Source organism: Anomalospiza imberbis, chromosome 20 (assembly GCF_031753505.1).
Source record: "Anomalospiza imberbis isolate Cuckoo-Finch-1a 21T00152 chromosome 20, ASM3175350v1, whole genome shotgun sequence".
NCBI lineage: Eukaryota > Metazoa > Chordata > Aves > Passeriformes > Viduidae > Anomalospiza > Anomalospiza imberbis.
The window spans coordinates 8,819,143-8,839,171 of NC_089700.1; the positions used below are offsets into that span (position 1 = coordinate 8,819,143).

A 20,029-nucleotide genomic window follows, 5' to 3' on the forward strand; every position below is an offset into this window, starting at 1 on the left:
AGGAGATGCTTCAGTAGGTAGAAAAGGGTATGTCAGCTCAGGAGTACCTGCTGAAATGATTCATTTGATGACTTTGAGTGTAACTAACTGGGCGATGCCCTCTCTTGGCAGCTGGTGTGAGGATGGTGTACCCGGCGTGCTTCGTGCTGGTCCCTCAGACAGACATCCCTGCTCCCAGCTCCGTGGGGGCTCCCCACTGCTCCACTGCCTGCCTGGGGGTCCACCAAGTGCCTGCTTCCACCAGAGACCCTGCCATGTCCTCGGTCACCCTGACACCACCCACGTCCCCAGAGGAAGTTCAGACAGGTGGGAAGGAATTGGCTTCTGCCTGAGGGAATTGTTTCCATGGCTTCTTCTAACACAGCAGTGTTTGCAGGGGATTCAGTGCTCTGTGTGCAGATGGCTTGGTAGGAAAAATCACATTTCTTTAGTCCTAAGTTTGTTGTGGTAAAACTGTGTCACCAGCTGTGGGCAAAATGAACTTAAAGTCTTCTGTAAGCTGCTGAAACTAGAGCTGCTGCTGTACTTGATGTTGTTACCAGAACTGTGGATTGCTCTGGGGAAGTTTTTGGGGTTTTTCCCCTCTGTGGCATGCCTGTGTTCTGCCACAGCTCCATAACCCCTGTTGTGCCCTCGGTCATTAGTGAAAGGTGAAGTTTCCTTGAACATTTACATAAGTTTTATTGTGCAGAAGAGGCTTTGTTTCTTTTTTCTTCCATGATCTTCTGTTACCCAAGCTTGACCCTTTTTTTAAAATCATAATCTTGACTTTGCTCAAGTTGTTTTCTATTTCAGGTCACTTTCACCAAAGATAAAGAACATCCAGCCCACTTACAACATAAACATATATGGTGCTTTTTAAAATCTCCTATAATAATTTGCTACTATTTCTAAATTTCCTGTGTGTTTTTATTTCCTAACACTGAGTCAAGAAGATGCTTTTCTTCCTATGGTGCTTGGAGTGGAGTGATAGACACTGCGTTGTCTCACTGCCTGAATCTCTTTCCTGTGGTGCTGCTTTTCAGTTGATGCTCAATCTGCCCAGAAATGGGTGAAGTTTTCCTCGGTTTCGGATGGATTTATCTCGGACAGTACCAGCCATCATGGTGGCAAAATCCCCAGAAAACTGGCCAACCAAGTGGTGGACAGAGTCTGGCAAGAGTGCAACATGAACAGAGCACAGAACAAGTATGTACTTATCCTCTGAAGCCAAAAATACCAATATTTCGTGTGTTCCTTGTAGCAATTAGTTCTGTTAAGGGGGCTGTGACTGCTGGTGGAATGTACTTTACTCTTCTAATAAACCATTTCTGAAGAAGTTCATTTTTTTCCTAACTATTTAGGAATGATGTACTTAGTTCTCAGTTTAATATGTCAGGAAAAGGCTATTTATCCTTTCTTTGCTGAATCCCTTGTCACCAAACTGCTCTTGAGCTTTGCCAGAAGATAAGAGAAGAACATATGTTGCTCCCAAATAACTCTCCTGGTATTGAATCCTAGGAGGAAGTATTCTGCTACATCAAATGGCTTGTGTGAGGAGGAGACAGCTGACAAGGTGGCATCCTGGGATTTTGTTGAAGCCACGCAGAGGACAAATTGCAATTGTTCAAGGTACAGCGCTTGGCAGAGGCACAGCCCAGCCGTGTTCGCCGGGGCTGAAGTGCTCAGGAGAGGCTCCTGATCTCTCCTGCAGGAGTAATTAAGCAGTAGCTGCTTGGAGGAAAGCTGGAACAAAATTTGTATCTCCTTTCCTAAATGTCATTGGAGGTCTTGAAATTCTGCCCAAGGAGTTACTGCAGAGGTTGGAGCTGAGGGGGGCCCGCTGCCAGTGCGGGGACAATTCCCAAGTCCTGGGCTGGAATTCCATACGGGTGTGGGCGGTCACCATCTCATGGGCAGCTTTCTCAGGGAATGCTATTTATTTAGGATTTAGGCAACTCTTCTAGAGGGCTGTGGCATTAGCCTTGAAGGGAGAAAGCTGTTAATCATGAGCTTGGTGAATAGGAATAAAATCCCCAGACCTGCTCTCTGGGAAGGGTGGCATTCCATGGGTGGCTGTGTGGAAAGCTGCTCCTCTGGGAGTGGATGCCAGTGTATGTTTTTTATATTAGCTGGGGAAAAAAAGAGATCAAAACAAAGGGCAAAATGTCTGAGATTAAATGTATATATATGTGTATATAATATACAGCCTTTTTGGAGGCTGCAATGCCACACACTGTTAATACAGGTATTTAAAATAAATGGAAACATTAATTTCATTGAATTCTCGATTTCTGTACTTGTGGCAGAATATTAATCTTTAGGTGACTGAAGTGTTGCAATAGTTTTAAACACTTTCTCTGATTTAAATGTTACACTGATTACCTTGCAGGGAATATTGGTATCTTAGGAAAAAATTACTGTCTGGAGGATGTAGCATTTTGAGATAAATGCATTTTTTAAACTCCCTTATTGAAATGGTTGGTTAAAGTTCTGTGGAAATACTTGTGTCCTGAGAAGAGCTGGGGTGTGGAGGAGGATTAAATGTTCTTTTCAAGGAGAATTTAGCTATGATAGCACTAGTTAAGAGCAAACCAATCAATTAACTATGTGAGGTGTGTATTAGAAATATGCAATTGCCTTAAGAGAAATTGCAAAGACCTAAACCTCCTTATTATTCCATGTGTTTTGAATTCCAAGTGGAGAAAAACATGTGGATATGTGTAAGAGTTTAAAGTAAAAATAGATTTTGATACCTCTTACCTTTTATCCCTGCCTAATCCTGTTTTTTCAATACAAGTGCTTCTTAACTTTGCTAATGAAAGAGTGGCAAAGAACTCCCAGGCACGGAGCATGTACCTGCAGTTCAATGGCTTAATCATAAACATTTCATTCTACACTTCAGTGTTTCATGTGCCTCATTCTGTCAGATGGTCCTGAAAGTTGGCATCTTGAACTTGCAGATGAAATGTTTAAGCTCAAGTGCATTGCCACTGAACAGACTCAGCTGTATTAATGCAGTTGAGACACTGCGTTTTTCTTTTTCCCACACTTGCTAAATTTGTAAGTAAGCAGCTACAAAAGCCTTGTAATGGCTTGGAAATAGCTTTTGTAGGAGTGAGCTTGGCTTCTTGGTTCTTGGTGTTAATTTTGCAGTCCTTAACCCAGTGAGGCTTGGGCAGCTCTCTTGGCTGGTATCAGAGTTTGAAGTCCAGAAGCCATTCACTAATTCTTACGTTGTTCTACTGATTCATCAGTGCTGGCACAAGTTAAAAATGATGAGGTATTCATGTGACAATCTATTTCTGCTAAAGCAGTTATAAAACACTGTCTGAATTCTGAGGATTATTTGTGTGTTTGGCTCGTAGGACAGATGTAACAATTTCTAAGATGGTGTTCTAAAATCATACAGTGCTGCTCAAGTCACTCAAATTCTGCTCAGAAAGAAGAGGCAGCTTCACTTTGGACCAGTTTTGGTTTCAGACGTCTCTCACAGGCTGTTTAATGGCCTAGAAGCAGGCTCTTATCTAGTGAAAAAGAACACCATAAACATATTTGAAAGATTAATGTGGACTCTTTTCCCTTGTATTAATTCTGCAGGCACAAAAATCTCAAACCAAGAAATTCAGGTCAACAGGGGCAGGCCCCACCTGTGGGCCCCCAGCAGCCGGCGGCTCCGAAGCACAAGACAAATGAGAAGCAAGACAAAGGGGATAAGCCACAGAAACGCCCTTTGACTCCTTTTCATCATCGTGTATCTATCAGTGATGATGTTGCCATGGAGGCAGATTCAGCGAGTCAGAGGCTTGTGATGGCTGCACCAGACAGCCAAGTGAGGTTTGCCAATATCCGAACTGCCGACGGAGCGAAGCCCCCGCAGCTGCACGGGGCCGAGCTGGCAAACTCTCCGCAGCCGCCGCCGCTCAGCCCCCACCCCTGCGACGGCGCCGACGAGGGGGTGCCCAAAGCTCCCTCCACGCCCCAGAGTCAACATTTCTACCAGATGCCAACGCCAGACCCCTTGGTCCCCACAAAAGCAATGGAAGACAGGCTCGATGGCCTGTCCCAGCCTTTCCCAGCCGCGTTCCCCGAGGTTATAGAGCCCACCATGTACGTCGGCACTGCCGTCAATTTGGAGGAGGATGAAGCTGACACGACTTGGAAGTATTATAAAGTTCCAAAGAAAAAGGATGTGGAGTTCTTACCACCCCAGCTTCCAAATGATAAGTTGAGAGATGATCCAGTCATACCTGCTGGACAGGAAAATGTAACATCAGTTACAGAGTGAGTGGTGCTTGATCCTGGGGTAACAACACGAGGAGTGAGGGAACAGGAAGGCCAAAGGCAGGAGTTTCTCAGTAGAAGGAGCAGTAATGTTGAGGGTGTGAGCACAACTCCGGGTACAAGAAGTGAATCCGTGTGAAATGGGAGGACAAAGCACAGTCAGAACTTTCCAGCTTTTTCTCATTTTAGCTCTGATTTAGCTGACAGCAATGGTATTTATTTTTATACTATAAAATTAATCTGCAGCCAAATGACGCCCATTAGGGACTTAAGTCCCTTCCTTCCCCCCTCTTCTCCCCCTCCAAAAAGAAAAGAAATAACTTTTTCACTTTAGTATTTGATTTCTTCATTATTTGAAGGAATATGGATGGTCTCAGCTGCAGAGATCCTGGTAAAGTTTCTTCCCTCACTTCTGCTCCTGTCTTCACTTAGAAGAGCTGATGTTACAAGCCCCAGCTTGTAAAACATTCCGCTCTGCTGCTTGTTTCCACTGGGATGAAGGAATTGGTCACACTGGGTACTGCTTTAAGTTTGAGTAAATTCTGGAGCTTAGGGCCACTGGAGGAAATCAAACTCTGGTGGTTTTAGTGTTAAAACTTTGAGCTCTGTTTTACAGCAGGATGAGCCAAGATGAATTGGCTTTACCAGTTAGAGCAAAAACAAACTCCCCAAGAAAGATCACCACCACCAAATCCCCAAACCATAAGAACAAAAGCCCTGAGGCAGAACCCTTGGCCCTGTGGGCTGTGACCCTGTGCTGTTGGGTGAGCAGGGAATGTTCCTGTCATCCCTGTTTCACAACACTTCCCTGTGAGGACAAGCCACTGGGAAGCAACAGGTGCTGACAGGGCTGTTAACAGCAGGCACAGCTTAACAGGATTGGGGTGAGCTTGCAGAGGTGACAAACTTGGGCTCAGGGCTGTGATCGAGGAATCAAGGACTGCACCCAGAGCTGCCTCTATCCCTGCACTTCTCTTGATTATTTTTGGGCCAAATTTTCTTATTCAGCTGAAAGGAGACTCTTACTGTGATTGCTGTCAAGTAATTGAGAGCTTTGGGTTTAATTTTAGGAGCTGGGGTGCTGAATTTGGGGTGGAAGAGCAGCTACTCACAAGACAGAAGCCTGGAGTTGGTTTTTGTCCTGTTGCTGGCAGTGGGGAGCCACTGGTGGCAGCACTGGCATGGCTGTGTAGGAAAGCTGGGAGAAGGAGTAGATGTGGTGTAGCTGCTGCTCTGTGCTCACACACAGTTCTAGACATTCTTTGTGGTCACTGTTTAAGAGGCTCTTTCGAGATGTGCATGTATAGGATTTTTTAGTGCTTTTTTTCTTTGCCTTGCATTCACTTCAGCCAGGTGGGTAAGGAAAGATGTCTCCATTTTTCTCTTCAAGACATGGTCTTTCCTAGTTTGATTTGACAACTTACCAAAACCAGTCTTTTTCCCCTGGGATATCTGGCTGTTACCTTCTCTTCCTCTCTGCTGGTCAAAAGTACAGCAGAGGTGTTTAATTCCCCATTCCTAGAAAGTAGTTTCCATCTCTTTTCTGCCTTTTTTTTTTTCCTGATGGCAGTTGTTGCGGGATTTAGAAACTGGTTTATTGAGCAGGGAAGAGCAGCATGGATGGATTTGCCATTGCTGTTGGCTGTGAGATGTGTTTTGGAAGTGTCTTTGACAAAGTCAAACTGTTTCTATAGTTGAGAGGAATGTGCAGGAGCTTCTCAGCTTGTTTGAGGGAGCACCTTCCTCAGCTGGTGCCTTTTGTATGTTGGGGTACAGAAAATAAAGGTGGTTCAGGGGCACATCTACTGCTCATAATCAGAATAGTTTTTTCCTTGCCAATGTCTTTTTTTCCTGGTGCAATGCCACATTTGTGAAACCAATGCTCCTGAGAGAAAACATTAATTTCTGTGTGCTTACCAGCTCCAGTTTTGGCTCAGAATGTTAACAAAAGAAAAATGCTGATAAAGGCAAATGTGGTTAGATTTTTTTCATTAGTAAATTAGTTACTGGTGTGCTGCAAGCTTCATTTGTATTGATCTGAGTGATATAAATGGCTCCTGAACACAGTGGCATTTGTGTGCTTTACTTGTGATTATTGCTTGGGCTTTTTTTGGGAATGCAGTGAGTAATTCTTTAGCCTGGTGAGTTTCTTTTAGTGGATGTGGAGAGTTGAATCCATTTGTGCCTTATAACAAATGACAGCCATGACCTGGGATAAATTACTAATCTTTATGTGAATTGACAGTGCTTGAGGAGAGAGGGGCAGGATGAATCACACGGCTGGATCTGATGTGTGGAAGGAGGTGATATTAAATGAGTAATGATTTCATCTTTGTCCCCAAAAGTTTTCTGAAGCTGGGGTGTGAAGGAAGGAAGTGGAAAGAAGAGGTTATTCTTGTTAAGGCTGTGTGATAGCAGAAATAATTCCATGTAATAAGTGCTAAATAAATGATTTTGTGATTTTATTTTTCTTCTATTCAGATTAATGGTGCAATGTAGGAAACCTTTGAAGGTTTCAGATGAACTGGTGCAACAGTATCAGAGTAAAAACCAATATTTAACAGCTGTAGCAACGGAAGCTGACCAGGAACCTGAAATTGATCCTTATGCCTTTGTGGATGGAGATGTGGAATTCCTATTTCCTGACAGTAAAAAGGACAGGCAGAACATTGAGAGGGAAGTGGGGAAGAAACACAAGGTGAGTAAAGGCTACAAATCAGTGATGAGATTAAAACAAATTGCCTTAGGCATGGGATAGAATTTAAATCCTTCTTCACACATTTAGAAGCAAATTAAAAAACAAATTATATTCTGGCAGAAATGATCAATGAAATTAAGCAGCATGTCTCTAACGGCACCTAAATATTTTTTTGGCACACTGGTGGTGCCATTGCATCAGGGTTTATGAGGAAAAAGCTGCTGGATCAGTCTGGCTCAGTGGCCTCCCTGTGGAAATAGGTGGTGGCAGGTGCCTGGGGAGGGAGGAAGAACAGGACCAGTGCTTTGCTCATGAGTGGAAAGGTCTGGGGGTAGGTGAGGTGAGCCCTGACTTGTTCCTTGGCCAGTGAATTGTAATTTTTTTCTTTTTTTGTGCTTTAGTGCAGCTACGTGAGACTTGTACTTAAAGCAAAAGGGCACCTACAGAAAAGGAGAAAATACAACTGCACTGGGGGCTTGTCTGTGAAATAAATTTGCTTATTAGAATTAGTTATGTGTGGATGCATTCCATTCAGGAACTGGTACAGTTAATGTGTAGAATCTGATAGCAAGGGTTTTTCCTTAAGGTGTTGTAGCACAAATCCACAGCTTGCTTTGTAAATTGATCCCCAAGACAAACCCTGTGTTGGCAGCCCAAGCTCTGCTCCCCCTGAGCCAGCAGCAGCCCCCAGCCTGCCCCTGCTGAGCTCACAGGGTAATGAGAACCCGATCCTTCTCCAGGGACAGAATCCTCACAGGGACCTCAAATACCTCCCACCCCACCCATTAATTTAAGCAAACTTTTCTCTCCTTTTTTACTAGGCTGAGGATGGGACATCCAGCGTTACAGTTCTGTCCCATGAAGGAGAGGATGCAATGTCTCTGTTTAGTCCTTCTGTCAAGCAAGGTAAAGAGGCTTTTTTTCCTCTCTGTCTCAATTGTGTTGTATTAATGGTGCCTTGAATAGTCAATAAATTCTAATAAGCTGCTAAGTTTTGTGTTTTATTGTTTGTATTTCCTGCAGTCTGCTTGGAACATTTCTTTGTTGCACCTTGCAAAAAATCTAAAATGGCTAATTGGCTATGAAATCTAAAATGGAAGGGCCCTCACCTCTGTGTAAGATGGATGAGATGAACCAAGGGCATCTCACCCCCTTGGTTTCCTTTCCCCCAGCTGTGGAAAGAGCTCTTTAATGAAGTTTTTCATGCAGATGCAGTGCCAGTGTTGTGATGTTGGTCTCTCTCCACAGATGCCCAGCGCTTGGCTGCCCACGCCCGCACTGCCTCGACCAGCCTGTTCCACGAGACAGACCTGGTGGTGTCCTACACTGACCTGGACAATCTCTTCAATTCTGATGAAGATGAACTCACAGTAAGTGATGTGCAAAAAGTCCTGGCAGGTGCCAGCCAAAAAACCAGCAAGGAGCAACTCTTGTCTTTCTGTGGTTTGGGGTTTGATTTTTTTTTTCTGGCGTTTGTAGGAGAGGTTGCAAAACATTCACGCGAACAAGAGCTGTGGCCCCTCAGTGGCAAACGGACTGTTCTGGTTGACTCATGCAGGCAGATTTTTGATGCAAACAACCTTTTGATCTTACTTCCTTACAATCCCCACAGAGTGTGCTGCCTGAACATACCTTTAGTTTGAGTTGTACAGATTCAGCAGGTCCTAGTGTGTTCTTTTCCTGTGCTCTGGGCTCTGGTTAACTGCTTCATCGAGGTAATATTGAAACAAAACAGCAACTTCTGAAAGAGAAAAGCCATTTAAACACTGGACATTCTGCCAAATAAGCTGCTTCTCTGCAGCAGCTATTATCTTGGAACAGTTTCTCTTGCAGTCTGATGGCTCTGAATCCATTATCTTTCTGGTTTCTATTTCAATACTGTTTGTCTTTTCTGAACTGTACGTTGCTCCATGTTTAATCCTAAATCCCCTTACCCAGACAAAATGCCCATCAACTTTAATGGGAGCTGGAGCTGAGTAAGGGCTGAAGGATCTTAACAGCCTTCAAAGGTCATCAGAATGTAAAGGAAGTGTTTGCTCTTAAACATGAACACTTACATTCTGTAGATATCTGAACTGTTTAAAGATGGTCGAATATCTCTTATTCTTTTACTTTTGACAGTTTTTTTTTCCTGTATTTCTTGTTGCATGATTTGTGTTTGTCTTTTCTGTTCCTGTGGTAACACCAGTGATGTTAATGTGGCTCTGGGAGTGTTGTGGTTTGTTCTGGTAGACTGTGGGCAGCCCTAATTTAGCTTCTTTTACTGTCTGCTGTAAATGATGAGGGTTATTTTGTAGCTGGTTTTTCCCTTCAATAACATTGTGACCTGTTGGGAGAGGTTCTCTGGGTTCCAGGAATTAAGAACAAGTGTAAGCCCAACCTTAGGCTTCTGAGCTATTTTAATTTTTCTAAATATTATACAATGTCTCAGCTTTGTATGTGCAGGTGAGATTTCCTGTTAGCAGGAAACATGAACGTGTGTTTATGTCTGAAGTGATTTTATGACAATACTTCTTTCTTAGCCTGGATCAAAACGAACAGTGAACGGCACTGATGACAAATCCAACTGCAAAGAGGCAAAAACAGGAAATCTAGACCCACTGTCATGCATAAGTAAGATTTATTTGTGTTTTCTTTTTGCCTAAAGAGAATGCCAGCTCTAAACATTTGACTCTAATGTGTTGTGGCAATTTGGAAATGTACCCTTCATTTGCCTTTGCAAAATTTTGAGATTCGGGAAGCACTTCAGGAAGTTTTCATGCTCTAAAGTCTGCTTCTGATCTGATACTAGGCACTGCAGATCTCCATAAAATGTATCCAACTCCCCCTTCACTGGAACAACATATTATGGGGTTTTCTCCAATGAACATGAACAACAAGGAGTATGGCAGCATGGACACTACACTTGGAGGAACAGTGCTGGAAGGGAATAGCTCTACTGTGGGAGCTCAGTTCAGAATCGAAGTAGACGAGGGTTTCTGCAGCCCCAAACCTGCTGAAATCAAGGTAGGTGGTGCTGACAGCCCTGGTCAATGCTTGTGGTGATTATTGATCAGTTCATTTCTTAAATCTGAATAGGAATGGGGGGAGATTAAAGTACAATTTGAAACTTGTCCTGCATTGTTTTGGGGGAGGTAATACGCTTTGTAGTATGTAGTGTTTTACCACTTAAACTTGAGAGAGAATAAAACCTGAATAGCCATTAGTGAGCTGCAGAAACCCTTTCAGTCATTGCAGTTCACTGAGGTTTGTTTTGGTGTATTGTGACTATTGTGTGTACACATCTCAGCTTTCTCTTGCAGCAGTGTCAGGATTTTGGGTTAAGGAACTGCTGCTTGAACTCAGTCCTATTTGTTGGAGAAGCATTTAATTACTGCAGTGATCTAATTTACACATTAATGCTTTCCCGTGTCTGACTTCCAGGATTTTTCTTACGTTTATAAACCTGAGAACTGTCAAGCTTTAGTGGGCTGTTCCATGTTTGCACCACTGAAGACTCTTCCCAGCCAGTGTCTTCCTCCCATCAAACTGCCCGAGGAATGCATTTACCGCCAGAGCTGGACTGTGGGAAAGCTGGATCTGCTTCCTCCAGGCCCTGCCATGCCTTTCATCAAAGATGGGTATGACCCTGGGGGGTTCAGCTTTGTGATGTGCTCACTTTGCCACCCCTAAATATTTATTTTGTCAATCAGTAATGGGAATATTTGTATATACTCTGTGTTTATACAACCGACAAGAGCCTTTAAAAACATCCTTCTGGCTAAACCTACTGCAGGAGACTCTTCTCAAAGAGCTTCTTAACTGTACATACATTTTATTTGTTGTCTTCTTTAAAGGTTTCTTGGGGAAGCTTAATGGTGCAAGTCCAGGTTTAATAAGTAATGAAGATGGTAACAATCAAGATAAATGTAAACTTGGGACTTTGTTTTTGCGGTGGCGTAGTCGGTGCTGGAAGGGCTTAGTAGGTGGTGCTGCTGTTTCTTAAATTATTTTCTTAAGCAGCAGTAAACTCAGCTGAGCTGGGAGTAGGAAAGTGTTTTCTGTGCTGTGTGACTGGGCCTGGGCACAGCAGAACTGCAGGGGACACTTCTGTACCCTGCATTTGGTAGGGATGGTCTTGCTGCCAGCTCTTCTCGAGGAAAAGATTTCTTTCTTTTTCTCTTCTGCATTAGTAGCTGGTAAAAATGGATTAGGCAGCAAGGAGGTGTTAGGTATTTCTTGATAAGATTATATGAATATTAAATCTTGGATTAAATACTGATGTTGCTTCTGTTACCCATTAGCAATATATTTCCAGGTCTCGTTAGCCTTACAAGTTTTTGGAGATACTCAGGTGCTTAGGAAAGAAAATGTTAAACCTTTCCAGGTGGTACTTTCCTCATGCATTCAGCTGAATCTGCTGTCAATAGACCTAGTCTATTTTCTAAGTGTGTGTCAACACAACATGTAAATAAAACATGAATGAAAAAGGTGTCCTTTAGACTCCTTACAACCACAGAATTTATAATTTATTCTGACCACACTTGTTTCCTGGGAGCTTTGTGCAAAGGAAAAGACTAAAGGAGGCAGGGAGAGATTCTTTAATGGTGCTGTCAGTGGGAGTCCTGCAAAGTCATTTAGAACAAACGCTCTTGAAGTTCCTTAGGGAATGAAAATCTTACTGTGGATTATGAAAGACTAGCTTAAAAAAAGCAAATATTAATTAGGAAGGTCCTTCTTTAGAAATCTGAGTCTTAAACTTCAAACCCAGTATGTTGTGTACTTAAAGCCTTTCCCTTCTCTTGTGGCTGCCGTCAGTGATGGGAGCACCATGGACCAGGAGTACGGCCCTGCCTACACCCCCCAGACCCACACTCCGTTTGGGATGCCCCCGAGCAGTGCCCCTCCCAGCAACGGCGGGGCTGGAATCCTCCCTTCTCCTTCCACCCCTCGCTTCCCAACTCCCAGAACACCAAGGACTCCCCGCACGCCCCGCGGAGCCGGCGGGCCTGCGAGCGCCCAGGGCTCAGTGAAATACGAGAACTCAGATTTGTACTCCCCAGCTTCCACCCCCTCCACGTGTCGGCCGCTGAACTCGGTGGAGCCCGCGACGGTGCCTTCCATCCCCGAGGCACACAGCCTGTATGTGAATCTCATCCTCTCCGAGTCCGTCATGAATCTCTTCAAAGACTGCAACTTCGACAGCTGCTGCATTTGTGTTTGCAATATGAACATCAAAGGTGCTGATGTTGGAGTTTACATTCCTGATCCAACACAAGAGGCCCAGTATAGGTGTACCTGTGGTTTCAGTGCTGTTATGAATAGAAAATTTGGCAACAGTTCCGGGCTGTTTCTTGAAGATGAGTTGGATATTCTGGGGCGAAACACGGAGTGCGGCAAAGAAGCGGAAAAACGCTTTGAAGCTCTCAGAGCTACTTCCATTGAACACGGCAGTGGAGGGCTGAAAGAACCCGAGAAACTGCCCGATGACTTGATACTGTTGCTGCAGGATCAATGCACCAACCTGTTCTCACCCTTCGGAGCAGCAGACCAAGACTCCATAGCCAAAACTGGTGCTGTCAGCAACCTGGTACGTGTAGAAGAAAGGGATTGTTGCAATGACTGCTACTTAGCCTTGGAACATGGACGGCAGTTCATGGACAATATGTCAGGAGGGAAAGTTGATGAAGCACTTGTGAAAACTACTTGCTTGCACCACTGGTCAAAAAGAAATGGTAAATATTGAAAACTGATTATTTTCTACTTGTCCACCTGTTTGGGTTTTTGTTTTAGAGGGGTCTTTTTTTGTGGTTTTCCTTTGTGGATTTTGAATGCTGTTTTTTGCCACCTCTGTGCTCGTACAGACTTCTGGTTGATGGCGTTCAGAATAACCAGCCCTTCCATCAGCCCTGTGCTGATCACCAAGCAGAGTAAGGCCTTGGCTGCTCTCAGTTGTAAATTCTCAATATATATCTGAAGTGTAACATGAGACCACTGTCAGTGTCCACAACACTTCACCGGGTTTATCCTTTAAAGAGCTTTTGGTGAGTGGCTCTACAGAGGCTCTGGAATGATTGATGCCTGTAGGAAGGGTTTGAGTGGTGACTGTATTGTCAAGGCCACTGTGACAGAATTAAACAACAGCTCTGATTCAGTTGGCTTCCCCCTTTCTTTAAGGAGGAGAGGGGGGTAGTAGGTTAATGGCACATGTGGCAAAAAAAAGCATTATTGTAGCCTTCACTGTATGTTGGGACCGCCAGAAATCCTTGGATTTTTCCTTCGAGAGCCTGACTAATGATGCAGTGTCTCCTGGAATACCCTTCATTGTATGTATTTGCTTACTGTTCTCTAATAGAATTTTCAAGTGGCAACTCTTAACAGGGTTAGGGTGAAAGATAAAGTTAAGAATTACAGGTAGCTGCAGTTCATAGTTGTAAGTGAAGATGAGGAGGAATCCTGGGAGAACACAGCTAGGTTCCTGTGCCTCGCTGGGGAATTAACTTGGAAAGCCCAGACTATAAATAAATTGATGTTTTCAGGCACACAGGAGAAGACTCTGTGTACTGTGACTGATGTTTGGGACAAAAAGATGAAAAAATACTTTAAAACAGAAGATTTGGAAATAGTAGCCATGCCAAATTTTGTGCCAGCTGTTCATTCTAAAGCCTTGTACCTGAACTGGCCCAGTGGTGGCTCTGGATGAAATGGGCTGAGTCTGCTCGAGGCTTCCCTTGACTTCTCTGAAATGAGCACTGGGTGGCAGCCTGCAAATCTGCCTTTTTTGGGAGGGGCAATCCAGGAGTTTCAGGCTTCTACAACTTGTTTGGGGGTTTTGGGGTTGGTTTTGTTTGTTTTGTTTTTATTTTAGGGTGTTTTTCCTTAGTTTAACTCATAAGATGGGAACCTTTCAATGGGAAAAAATCTAGAGGAAAAAACAAAATTAAGAAAAAAATCCATCTGTGTATTTTGTCAGGGGAAGAGGGAGATCTGTAAATCCGCTGATGCTCAACTTTGTATGTCCCAGCCTCTGGGTGGCCTGCAGGTGTTTTTTAGGAGAGAGTGTTTACGATGGAGGTGCTTTGGGCTGGTGGCTGTAGTGCAGCTCCCTGACCCCGTTTGTGTCCCCGCAGTGGTGGATGTGAGCATGCAGTGTTCCCAGGACATCCTGCGCATGCTGCTCTCGCTGCAGCCCGTGCTGCAGGACGCCATCCAGAAGAAGCGAACGGTCCGGTCCTGGGGCGTGCAGGGACCCCTCACGTGGCAGCAGTTCCACAAAATGGCTGGGAGAGGCTCCTACGGTAAGGGCTCCATGGAATCCTGCTCCGTGGAATCTCCTTCCTCTTCTCCATCCACACAAACTCGGTGGCTGGTGCTGCTCAGCCTGTTGGAATGCTGAACAGCACTTGACCTTTCTTTAAACTAACGAGAGCTTCTTAGACAGAGGAGAATTCTTTTCTTCAGAAAAGAGGAAATATTTATATTCCTTAAAACAAGCAATGAATTAAAGATGTGCATTTAAAATGTACAACTTCAGTTGCACTGTTTGTATACACCTGACACTTCACCAGTGAGGGGCTGAAATTGCAAGTATGGGTTTAGTGTTAAAAACAGAGTAACTGCTCAGGTTTTTATACTCAAAATTTTTCCCTTCACCCCATTTTAATTACTCTAAAGATAGGAAGTTAAAAATACTGATTTTGAAATGCTTGAGACAGTGTGCTTTATTGCTCAGTACTGTCAGAACTGTGCTCAAGATCTAGGGTTACTCAGTGTCTCGTCTCTGATAAATGTTTGGAGTGGCCAACACGTGATGCATTTACAGATAGAAGGTGAATTTTGTGCACTCACGATTTAATGACTTCATTAGCATAGGAGATTGATTTACCACTGTGTTACAAGAGTGACCTTTCACCAGCAGATCTTTTGTAGCTATATTTAGAACATGGCAATTGTACATATACATGTTCTTAAGCTGGTTTCCTTCTCTGGCCCTTTACCCATCTACTTAGAATATTTACATTTTTCCCCTTGTCTTTGGTCCCTGATTGCTTTGGCTCTGTGGGAAAGGGCTTCCTGGACAGTGCAGAACTGTTCCTGGTTGCCTGTGTACTGATAGAAATATAAAACACTGTGAAACTTCTTCTGAGGCCCTGAGATATTTCAAATAAAAAGAATCAGCTGATGGGTTTTTTGCAGAGGGTTGGATCCTGTACTTTGGATCTGTAAAATGAGAACTATTCCATTGATAGCCAGTGCTCCTTCCTGTGAGATGCTGGGAACACCAGAGGCTGTTCTGTTCATGTTTCCTTGAAGTTAATTTTAAGCTTTCTGCTTAAAAACATGCCTTGCTTTTCCAGGAACTGATGAGTCCCCAGAACCACTGCCAATCCCAACATTTTTGTTGGGATACGATTACGATTTCCTGGTGCTGTCTCCATTTGCATTGCCCTACTGGGAGAGGCTGATGCTGGAACCTTACGGATCTCAGCGAGACGTTGCCTACGTTGTGGTGTGCCCGGAGAACGAGGCTCTGCTCAACGGAGCCAAAAGCTTCTTTAGGGATCTGACTGCAATATACGAGGTACGGGATTTGTGGCAGTTTGCAGTGAAATGGATTTGGGAAAGGCTGTTTCTAATACGTGCTCATAAGGACTTATCAGGCTTGTCGGAGCTGATAGCGACGCCTGCTCAGAATGCTATCTGGGAAAGCCGCTCGGAGGGATTTTAGGAATGGGCACTTGGAAGATAAGGGCTGTTCGTGCTGCTCCCCGTTCCTTTCCGTATTCGCCGTTCCCATCCGATAAACGCCTCCCGCTGGCAAAGCTCTGCATTGCCACGTTTATAGTGTTGCCTCCTTTTAATTCATTAATTACATGCTTGGATTGAATGACGATTAGAGTCGATTATTATCAACCTGGTTTTCTTGCATTTAGGAAAACGCTGACAGTAACCCATAAAATCACTCTTCAGCATTTCCTACTGGTGGAATTCCATGGTTAAAATGCTACTTTGGAATATTGTAAATAAACTGAGACTTCTCTGCCTTTCTCTGATATATAGTTTGTGTGATATTTAGCAGTTTTTAAGGTTTGTTTTTTTTTTTACCTTTGCAGTCCTGCAGGCTTGGTCAGCACAGACCAATCTGTAAGTTACTGCCTGATGGGATCATGAGGGTTGGCCCTACAGCCTCCAAGAAGCTCTCAGAGAAGTTGGTCACAGAGTGGTTCTCACAGACAGCCAATGCCAACAACGATGCGTTCTCCAAACTCAAACTCTATGCTCAAGTTTGCAGATATGAGCTGGGTATGACCTTTTTTTTAACGTTCCTTATTTCATACAATTGCCACTTACTCCTTTGCAATAGAGAAGAAGGAATCATGACTTATTGTCTTATTGATTGGGGCAGTTTTCTGGTTTTAAACTGTATTTAATATGTGCTAAAATGGCCTCTTAGCATCCAGCAGTGCCTTTAGGGAATGGCAGCCTGGCTGCCTGACAGGGACTTCAGGGCCTTCTTGTATTGGTGACTTGGATTCTGTAGCAGTGATTTCCAGCAATTCAACACATCTGGAAAAAAGTTTTATTAAAAACAGATTTCTTGATATTTCTGAAAGGCTTTTATGAAAATATTAGAATTTGAAAATTTAGTAAAGGTATTTTAATTTGAGAGGTAAAATGTGTGCTCGAGGTTTGCCCTGCTTTGTTACAACTGTAGACTTCCATAGGTGACATAAGCATCAAAACAGCTGCATTATAAAATTTATACTTTTTTTTCCCCTGGTTTTAGGTCCTTATCTTGCTTCTCAGCCTTTGGACAATTCTCTACTTTCCCAAACAAACCTGGTCCCTCCCTCCAGCCAGGCAGCCTCTGCTCTGCCCCCAGTGACAGCCCCTGCTGCCAATCCCAACACTCCGTCATCGGCTCCCGCAGCTCCCACCAGCAGCGCCATCACAGTGACCTCCAGCAGTGCCATGTCCTCTGCAGCCACTACAGCCAACTCCACCCTGACCACCACTGCCCCGTCCTCCTCCTCTGCCAGCCTGGGCAGTGGCATTCCAACGAGCAAGCCTTCCTCGTTCCCACCTTTCAGCAATATGAACAATACCACTCCTGCCTCCCTGCCCGCCCAGGCTGCACCAGTCCCAAATGGGCAAACTGGGGGGCAGCAGCAGCAGCCAACACTGCAAACAGCAGGGATGTCTGGAGACACAGCTGCAGCACCTGCACAGCCCCATCCAGAGGTTTCTGAAAGGTAGGAAACTGCAGTCACACCTTCAGCTGAAAAATCAGCTCAACTAACGTGAACTTATGAATGCTCTTTCATCCCTTCCATAAAAATCCTGTCTTTATTTTCACCAAGCTGCTTTTAAGGGAGATTGAGAGTTCAGTTGTGGTGGAGCTGAGCCTTTTGGTTCCAGTTGTAGCTGCAGTTCTAATTACATCTCAGTGTCTGCTGTGGTACAAAAATAAACTTCCTTTTTTTTCTTCTTTCTCTAAAGAGAGGAAATTCACCAAACTACTCACTTCAATATTTTAAAGGGCTAGGGAAGGAGGGGGAGATAGATAATTGGCACCATCTTAGAGTTCTATTTTCTGTAATCAAAGTTAGAGTGGTGAAGACAGCTCTTACTGTAGATATTCTTGTTCCCCAGTTAAGCAATAGTTGAGCTGCTGTAATAAAAAAGGCTAAGGGAAAGAAAAGGGATTCAGAATTACTGATAAGCTCCTATACAAAATTGGCATTAAAAGACTGTTTCTTACCCCACAGTTGACTCAGAGATCTTTCAGATTAAAAATTGACAATTCGATCTAGTTTTGAATAAAACCAAATCTTTACAAAAGTCAGCTGTTGGTAACTGGTTTCAAAATTTCATTTCCAGCACTATGGATCGTGATAAAGTCGGAGTCCCCACAGATGGAGATTCACATGCTATCACCTATCCACCTGCAATTGTAGTTTACATAATTGATCCTTTCACATATGAAAAAAAGGATGAGAACAGTAGCTCATCCAGTTTGTGGACACTTGGACTTCTGCGCTGCTTTCTGGAGATGGTTCAGGTTCTTCCTCCCCACATCAAGAACATCATTTCTGTGCAGGTGAGCCAACAGAAACAAACAGGGTATCCTTGGCTTTGGCTTTGTTTTGGGGGCAGTAACAGCCTCAAGGTGAAAGTTTCATTTCCTTCACAAACATTACTTACAGTTCTCCAGCTGTTAAATCATTAGGTTATAGCTTTTAGAGCAGTTTGGGTGCTATTAACCAAAGCTGAATCCTGCTGTACATTCCAAACTCATCAGTTTTATCTCAGAGGAAATGTAGTGCCCACTCTAGTGATGAGTGAATTATGGGAAAGCTGCAGGACCAGTTAACAGAGGGCAGCTTTTTGGAGGAATCATTAAGATTTTCTCCTAAACAAATTATTTTTTCCTCTGAAGAAAATTTCAATGGGAATAATTTCTTGAAGTCCCACAGGGCTTTGGAAATATTGGAAGAAATTTGACTGCAAAGTAAAATTCAAAAAGCAATGTACCAAATATTGTGTCAGAAGGCATTTAATCTGTTGATAAAACAATGATTTTTTTTTTCTCCTCTCCTCTGTTCTAGATTGTCCCATGTCAGTACCTGCTCCAGCCTGTGAAACACGAGGACCGTCAGATTTACACCCAGCATTTAAAATCTTTGGCATTTTCAGCTTTCACTCAGTGTCGGAGACCTCTCCCAACTTCCACTAACGTGAAAACCTTAACTGGCTTTGGCCCAGGGTTAGCCATGGAAACTGCTCTTAGGAGCCCTGATGTGAGTATTTTTAATGAGATTGTGAAATTATCCAGATCAGAGGAAGGTCCCTGCTTATCAACCAACCATCTTTTATGTTGGGAATAATTTCTTCTCCTAACTTCATTGTCTGTTCTGTCATCTTTCTAGAGACCTGAGTGTATTCGACTCTACACCCCTCCTTTTATACTGGCTCCAGTAAAGGACAAGCAAACAGAGCTGGGAGAAACCTTTGGAGAAGCTGGCCAGAAGTATAATGTGCTTTTTGTGGGCTACTGTTTGTCTCATGATCAGAGGTGGCTGCTTGCATCCTGTACAGACCTCTATGGAGAGCAGTTAGAAACCTGCATAATTAATATTGATGTACCAAACAGGTGAGAACCAAACTTTAATTCATTTTTAGCAAGTACATTTTCTTTCATTGCCCTGAAGAATTACATTGGGTTTGGTGCTGTAAGAATAATTGACTTTTTTAGCCTTGCTGAGTTGCAAAAGTGGCCACAGCAGATGAATGTCTTCACTATAATGCGCATATTATTTTGCGTTAAATTTCTAGAAGAGCATAGCTTAGTTTCATGTGATTTTTGAGTGTTACTCTGTGTGGGTTTATACTTCCCCATCTCACTTACTGGCTGTTAATGTCAGTTTTAGAATGTGATTAATTTAAAAAACCCAAACCCCCTGAACCTTCAGCTGATGGACTGCAATAGCAATACTCTTGGCTCTGGTGAATGTTCAGATTAATACAAAAATGTTCTAAACATGGCATTAAAAACTTGTTGCAGGTGGGTTTTAACTTTGTTTTCCTCCTTTCTTACTTCTAGAGCTCGCAGGAAAAAGGGTTCTGCCCGCAGACTTGGTCTCCAGAAACTCTGGGAATGGTGCTTGGGACTTGTGCAGATGAGCTCTTTGCCATGGAGAGTTGTCATAGGCCGCTTGGGAAGAATAGGACATGGGGAATTAAAAGGTAACAGCAGCATTTTTTTAGAGTCTAAAGCTTGATTTGAAGCTTTAATTTTTCTGTAATATCAAGTGTGCCCACCCCTGTTTCTGGAAGAGAACCTCACTAGTGAGATTTCCTCCCTCAGACTGGAGCTGTTTGCTGAGCCGCCGGAACCTGCAGTCCCTGAGCAAGAGGCTGAAGGACATGTGCAGGATGTGTGGGATCTCTGCTGCAGACTCCCCCAGCATTCTCAGTGCTTGCTTGGTGGCCATGGAACCCCAGGGATCCTTCATTATTATGCCAGGTATTTGGGAAACTCTCTCTTTTTGGCACGAGAACTAACAGGTCAGGCTTTGCAAAACTGAG

General features: G+C 43.7%; 1 protein-coding gene across 1 annotated transcript in view; it reads left to right on the plus strand.

Moving 5' to 3' along the window:
• Positions 1-20,029, plus strand: part of MED13 (mediator complex subunit 13) — a 53,104-nt gene that overhangs the window by 29,585 nt on the left and 3,490 nt on the right. Inside the window, exons 6-25 of the mRNA XM_068210655.1 lie at positions 112-306; positions 1,026-1,188; positions 1,501-1,611; positions 3,580-4,263; positions 6,745-6,961; positions 7,783-7,867; positions 8,210-8,331; positions 9,484-9,574; positions 9,753-9,967; positions 10,385-10,581; positions 11,759-12,675; positions 14,071-14,238; positions 15,298-15,521; positions 16,054-16,243; positions 16,728-17,193; positions 17,822-18,041; positions 18,550-18,741; positions 18,871-19,094; positions 19,545-19,687; positions 19,809-19,967. Of these exons, the coding sequence (XP_068066756.1) occupies positions 112-306; positions 1,026-1,188; positions 1,501-1,611; positions 3,580-4,263; positions 6,745-6,961; positions 7,783-7,867; positions 8,210-8,331; positions 9,484-9,574; positions 9,753-9,967; positions 10,385-10,581; positions 11,759-12,675; positions 14,071-14,238; positions 15,298-15,521; positions 16,054-16,243; positions 16,728-17,193; positions 17,822-18,041; positions 18,550-18,741; positions 18,871-19,094; positions 19,545-19,687; positions 19,809-19,967 (4,983 nt within the window). The remainder of the gene's footprint in view (positions 1-111; positions 307-1,025; positions 1,189-1,500; positions 1,612-3,579; positions 4,264-6,744; positions 6,962-7,782; positions 7,868-8,209; positions 8,332-9,483; positions 9,575-9,752; positions 9,968-10,384; positions 10,582-11,758; positions 12,676-14,070; positions 14,239-15,297; positions 15,522-16,053; positions 16,244-16,727; positions 17,194-17,821; positions 18,042-18,549; positions 18,742-18,870; positions 19,095-19,544; positions 19,688-19,808; positions 19,968-20,029) is intronic.